Raw genomic sequence first — 6,896 nt, 5'->3', positions numbered from 1 at the left:
ATTTTGGCAGGGCATTAGAGTGAGGAGGGAGGAATTTGTGGCAACAATAAAAATGGTGAATGTTACTACAGGTAAATTATACTTTACTAAAAATAAAGATAAATCAAATAACAATGTACCCTCATCTTCTTTAAGAAAGAAAAAAAGGTGTTTTCTTATATTGAGATGAAATCTGACTCTAAGGGTAACATTTGAGGTTTAAGAAAAAAGCTGGGTGCAGTGGCAAAGTAGATAATAGTTGAATTTCTTCCTAGTTTTAAAAATATTTGCTACTTTTAGTCAACTTGGAGAAACAGAGATTGCATTTACCTACCTGCTGAAACAACTATTATACAAAATAAATGAAACAATGGTTTTCAAAATACTGGACATGAGGCAACAAAGACAGTAATATCTGACAGAAGGGGAGCAGGTGAGCCTTATGATTATCTGAGGTACTGTCATAAGAAAGTTTCCAGATCATAGCACAAGGAGGGGAAACAAAACAGTATCTGAAGAAATTAGGGCAGAAAAATTCCAAATTGCATGAAAACCTTAAACCCACAGACATAAGAAACTAAATAAATCCCAATAATAAGAAACATGTGGGAGGCTGGGTGTGGTGGCTCACACTTATAATCCTAGCACTCTGGGAGGCTGAGGCAGGAGGACTCCTTGAGCTCAGGAGTTTGAGACCAGCCTAAGCAAAAGTGAGACCTCATATCTATTAAAAATAGAAAAATTAGCCAGGCATTGTGGCAGGTGTCTATAAGTGCCAGCTCCTCTGGAGGCTGAGGCAGGAGGATGGGTTGAGCCCAAGAGTTTGAGGTTGCTGTGAGCTGGGCTAAGCCTACAGCACTTCTTCTATCCTGGGGCAGAAGAGTGAGACTCTGTCTCCTAAAACAAGAAATGAAACATGTGGGGAGGGATAACTACACCAGGGAATGTCAAAATAAAATTGTTTGGAACCAATGATAAGGAAAAAAAATCTTAAAACAATCAGAGAAAAAGATAAGATTATATACAGAAAAACAAAGATAAAAACTACAAGCAGGTATCTCATCACGAACAATGCCTGTGAACAAAAAAAAGATTTTTTTGAACATACATAAGCTGAAAAAATTCCTCAGTAGCCTACGTTGTAAGTTGCAGGAAGACTTTATGGCTATAGGAAAATGATACCAGATGGCACTGTAATACACAAAGGATGATGAGCAGTAGAAATATTTTTTTCATATTATTTCATAAAGAATAATGAGTATGTGGTTTATAACACACATATAAAATATGACAACAACAGCACAGAGACTGGAAGAAGAGAAATGGTAGTACACTGGTATAAGTTACGCATACTATATAGGAAGCAGTGACTCTATCACTTGAAGAAAAATGGTAAGTTAAAGATATACCCTATAAACCATAAAACAACCACTTAAAATAACAAAGAGTTACTGCTAATAAGTCAGCAAAAGAGATAAAATGGAATCATAAAAAATTATGTGATTAATTCAAAAGAGGGCTGAAAAAAAAGAATAGAGAAACAATGAACAGATTGAACAGACAGAACACAAATTACCAAGGTGGTAGAGTTAAACCTAGTATCAATAATCACAATAAATGTAAATGGTCTAACTATCTCAATTAAAAGGCAGAACATGCTACACTGTATAAATATTCAACTTTCAATAACTAGCTTCTAATATTAAATAGGAGAATAAAGCCTGAGATATATTCTCCTAAAATAGAAACATAAGGTTTGGAAGTAGGACCAAAAAAAAGAAAAAGAAAAGTAAATTTTTGTGAAAATTGTTTTAGAAAATGTGTGATGGAAAGGAAAAGAAAAGGGTGAAAGAAAATAAATGTTTGGATCATCAGTCTTAGAAAAATACAGTTTGCTACTCTAGACCAGAACCTTCCTCCTTACTTTTAACCTACCCATTACTTCTTCTGTCTTCCCTTTCTTCCCTCTTTCCCTCTATAGTTTTAGTTCATAGTCTATCACTTCAACCATTCATTCTTTTGCCAATTTTCTTGTCCCTTTTTTCCTCCATTAATTCAGTGAATTAAAATATTAATTATATGCATTCTCTTTAATTTTACCTAGGCTGCCAAGTGTGAAGACTAGAGCTTCTACATACACTAATGATCAGACACCTCACTTGGATCCTTAGCTTTTCTCTATCCTACTGTATTCCCTAGTCACTCTGTCCTCCTGTTCACCATCAGTATTTTAACCCCCTACTGTTCTTAAACATCTGACAGACACACTCTTAGCAGATACTCTTGTCTTATTCATAAAGCTATGGACATCCCTTAATACCCACCTGAAACTGAAACCCAAATCTATAAACCTGTTACCTAACTTTCCGCATTTTCTCTTGTTAACAACAGAAGATACCCTTCTCCTACCACTGTCCAGTTATGTTCAGAACCTACTTCCTATCACTTCGTCCTATTTTAAGTATCTCTACTTTTACTAGCTCCTCCTCTAAGAAACACACTCTCTCTCTCCTTCATGATGCATCCATTCAAGCTCTTGCCCTCTAATACCTTTCCTTCACCCTGACAACCTAAGCTTCCTGAAAGCTGAGTATGCTCAGTCTGTTTCTTCTTCCATAAAACCACTTGGAATAAAGTTCTCAGCAACCTGTGTATCACTTAATCTATAGATATTCCTCAGCACTCTGGGAATTAATCTGTAGTGCTAAACAGTCCTTCCTTCTGGAAATCCTCTCTTCTCTTGGTTTCCACTTTTCTGGCTTTCCTCCTACCATTAATGTAGTCCTTATCAGGTTTCTATTCTTCTACAATGCCATTCTTCAAGACCTTCTGGGTCCTCTTCTTACTCTGAATGAGGCCCCTAAGTGATCTCTTCTCCCAGAATATTTCCTAGTTTACATGCCAGGAATGGAGCAACCCCAGAGAAATTAAGTAATATTATAGGGATATTAAAGTGTAAGGGTAGAGTCAAACCAACATTTACCTGATTCTAAAGCCAAAGTTCTTTTTATTGAACCATGCTATTTGTTTATACATTTTTTTTAGATGTATTACAACCAGGTCTTTATACTTCTAAACTAGTATGTAACACAAAATAAAAACTCTTTTATGTAATACTGATTAAAATCATTTGCTTTAATCAGACTATATTTTTAGAATCGTTTTTAACAAATAGCCTAGATTGTTAAATTTTTAATTTAAGTACATCTCAGGTTACAAGAACAGACAAAGTAAAAGACACAACAATTAAAAAACAAAGGGAAAAATACAACACTGGTATTGCTCTAAATCTCAAGGATTTAATATTCAGCTGAGGAACTCCATTAATATTACTACCCTGAATTAACTATAAAATTGGCAGTACATTTAGAACTCGTTTTGGAAAGTTGTTTCATACATTGTCAAATATAGAAGCAGTGTGGCAAAGTGGGAAGAATATAAATTTTGGAGTCAGACAAACTTTGGTTCAGCTCCATATCCCATCACTTAATAGTTCTGTGACCTTAAGCAAGTTTCTCTATTTCTGAGTTTAAATTTCACATACATAAAAAGAGAATAAATATTGTCTTTACTGAATAACTATTTTAAGAATTAAAGATAATACACAGAGTGTACGTAAAATTCGTGTGCAATTTTAAATCACACACTCCCTAAAATTGCACAGGAACTTTTTGACTACCCTATATGTGTACATAAAGACCTCAGCACAAGGTAAATGATATGAATGATACCTTCAGATTAAGTTTAATCTGAAGTTATGCCAAAAATATATTCATCAGAATGTGATGATAACTTCTGAACAATTTTTCTCACTTTTCCCTTATGCCTACTAAAAAGTGAATTATATCTACATTTTTTAATATTTGATTATGTGTAAGTACCACTTGGTATTGTTTGGTGGTATGAAGAGGAAAGTAGAAGGAAAAAGAAGAAACAACACAAAAAGATAATAAATGTTACAGCTGTTAAACATGTTCTTCTGGTTACAGAACCTCCTGTGGGTAAGAAAGTCCAAAACAGTTGTCTACCTGAAAATGAAGAATTAGGTTTCAGGAATTAGAAATCCCCCTGTGCTTTAAGAAGAAATCTCTTACCTCCAAGGTTACTACTCTTTCTCAGGATTTCAAGGGCATGATGTACTTTGTACTGCACATCTCAAAGTTCCCATTAATGCTGGGCAGACCCAGCAAGACAAGGTTATGTTGGTGCATGTTACCCCATGAATTCTGATCCTTCCAGTAAGTGTAGAACATAAGCAGAAAATGGGGAACTAAAAGAAAGGGGAAGATGGAAAAGGAAGGAAGGTAGTGGAAAATGATCTAAATGACACTAAGTGATTAATGCCAAAAGATAAGCAGGTTAGAAAAAATAAGTAACATGCAAATAATTATAAATTAACTTTTAAATGTTGCTGCTACCAAAATAGTTGTCATTAATTTCTTTTTATCACTTAGACTTCCTTTAAAATTATCTTACCGGAATCATAGCTTGGAGGCTTCATATCTCCCTGATTCAATTCTGTCCCATATTTCAACTTGTGGTATTTGGCTCTAACAAAGAAATGAGAAAATGCAAACCATCTTAAAACATATTTATGTGAAATTTAAGATGTAACAGTAGTCATCAGTATTCAGCAGTTCAGGCTAAACACTTCTAGAACTTTCAAAGGCTCATAGCCCTCCATGGTATCAAGTTAATATAAAAGTACTTGCCTTTTTTGTTATTGTTACACCATCAAGCATCATTATAACAAAATAAAGAAATAATGCTGGGAATCATAAATCTTCTTTGTATAATTACCAATGAACCAAATAACAGTCTAGTTTCTGCAGTATTCAAATTTTCTTTTCTTTTTTTTTCAAATATTCTCAATGATTACCAGAGTTGAAGTCTACCAAAAACAATAAAAAAGGTTTGAAATAAACTTGTAAAACTAACTTTTCTCAAAATTTAGCTTTTTAAAAAGAAAAGTCATCTACGATATTATGTGCTTTGTCTAGTAATTACAATTTTCCAAGTATGCATTACAGTAAACAAAGGGGAGAAAATATCAAGCCCAAAACATCAATGCTGAATAAGATACTCCAAAAGAAATGAGTCATTTTTTAACTAGTCAAGATAAATTTTCTTTCACCCAGGAAGTACAGTGAATGGAAATAGTATCTATCTTCGTTTAACAGTTAACAGAGTATTATTATCTCTGATTTGTCAGATTTAACCATTTGAGACCAGAAAAATACTCCAGTTAAGGTAAAAACTTTAAAAAGTAAAAATGGCTATATCTGCTTAATGTATTTATATATTTTGACTTGTTTGCTCTCTAAGATATTGAGGCCATTTATAATAAATAATCAATGTGTTAAGAATGGGAGAATAATAAAAGCAATAATAATTTAAAACAAAATAACAAAGTAATTAAGAAAGAAGCAAAGGGTAATAGCCAAATTTGAAAGCTATATTTTTCTAAATAAAAAACTTAGCACTTACCATATGATTTTTTATAATTCAATGCAAGTATCAATAAAATAAATAAAATTATTTGCTCAAATGTATGAAGTACTGGAATCCTTCATGATTACTTTTCAATAATAATCATTTTGTAGTTACAATAGGAAAAAAGAACTGAAGTTTCATAGAGGGTTATTTTAAGAAAGCCTATGAAAATTATAGGCAGCTGATATCCTGTTTCTTATGTTATTTGGTTAATTAACTTTGTGTATATATGTATTTTAAGTTTTAGCAAATATGTTTGCTCCAAATTATCTACAACATCTATTCGCAGTGCATCCCTTAACCACAAAGATTTTACCATTGGACTAAATGTTTCCTACTCTATTTCGATGTACTTGTAATAATGTTGATTATTAGTGGACAAAATTTAAAACATTAATTGGACTTGTAGTTATCAGAAAAAAAAAAAAACAAGGTACTTAAAAAAAAAGATTGGCAATTGTCAATCTTTTGATTTTCCAGAAACATACTTCATTTACCGTAAGACAAAATAATAATACCTTTTAGAAGTCAAAAGAGCAACTGAACACTAGCCTGATAAATTAAAACTTTCAAAATAATAACGGCAATAAAATTTCAAGGAGTTTATTGGCATTTTTTACATACATGTAAAAAAATTTTTCAAACACAAAATACTGTATTATAGTGCATTCTAGTGGTCTTAGGAAAAATTGCAACAGAATTTACAAAAAAGGCAGTAGAAAATATTCTACAAAATAAATGTAATAAAAATAACACATTATGAGCTAGCATTTCATTAAAAATGTGACAAAGTCAGGCATGGTGGCTCAGGAGTTCAAGACCAGCCTGAGCAAGAGCACGACCCTCCCTCTACAAAAAAATTAATAAATTAGCAGGCATTAAGCCGGTGCCTGTGGTCCCAGCTACTGGAGAGCCTGAGGCAAGAGGATCACTTGACTCCAAGAGTTTGAGAGTGCTGTGAGCTATGACATCATGGCACTTCCCCCAGACAACAGAGAAGGCTCTATCTCAAAAAAATGAAAACAAAAACAAAAACAAAACAATTTGACAAAGACAAAATACATACGGAAAATATATACATAAAGAACTGCTATGGTTACCACAAGCTATGGTCCCTTAAATCAGGGTCTCCCTACTGAACTGTCAAATTTGCTAAAAAGTATTTTTCTCACTGAACCCTCTTCAAGCTTAGTGACATTACTTTTTATGTCAATATGCTAAAATACTTTCTAAACATATTTTTCCCACTATTTTGACACTTCAACTATGTTATCCATCTTGCTATTCTCTCCTCTTTCTTTAATTCTGACTATAAGATAAATTGGCAATGTCATGCCTAACTACTCTATGTTGATAGATCACTAAGCCCCCCTTTACTGGATAAAATGGCAGAAAAATTGTTTAATAATTTTTTTTTTTTTTTT

At 32.9% G+C, this 6,896-nt stretch overlaps 1 protein-coding gene across 1 annotated transcript in view; it reads right to left on the bottom strand.

Moving 5' to 3' along the window:
- STRN (striatin) overlaps positions 1–6,896 on the bottom strand; it is a 108,546-nt gene that overhangs the window by 59,926 nt on the left and 41,724 nt on the right. Inside the window, exon 3 of the mRNA XM_003795689.3 lies at positions 4,456–4,529. Within this exon, the coding sequence (XP_003795737.1) occupies positions 4,456–4,529 (74 nt within the window). The remainder of the gene's footprint in view (positions 1–4,455; positions 4,530–6,896) is intronic.

This window comes from Otolemur garnettii, unplaced genomic scaffold (genome assembly GCF_000181295.1).
Source record: "Otolemur garnettii isolate 467f Iridium unplaced genomic scaffold, OtoGar3 scaffold00095, whole genome shotgun sequence".
Lineage (NCBI taxonomy): Eukaryota > Metazoa > Chordata > Mammalia > Primates > Galagidae > Otolemur > Otolemur garnettii.
This window is presented reverse-complemented; position numbering and strand designations above follow the sequence as displayed.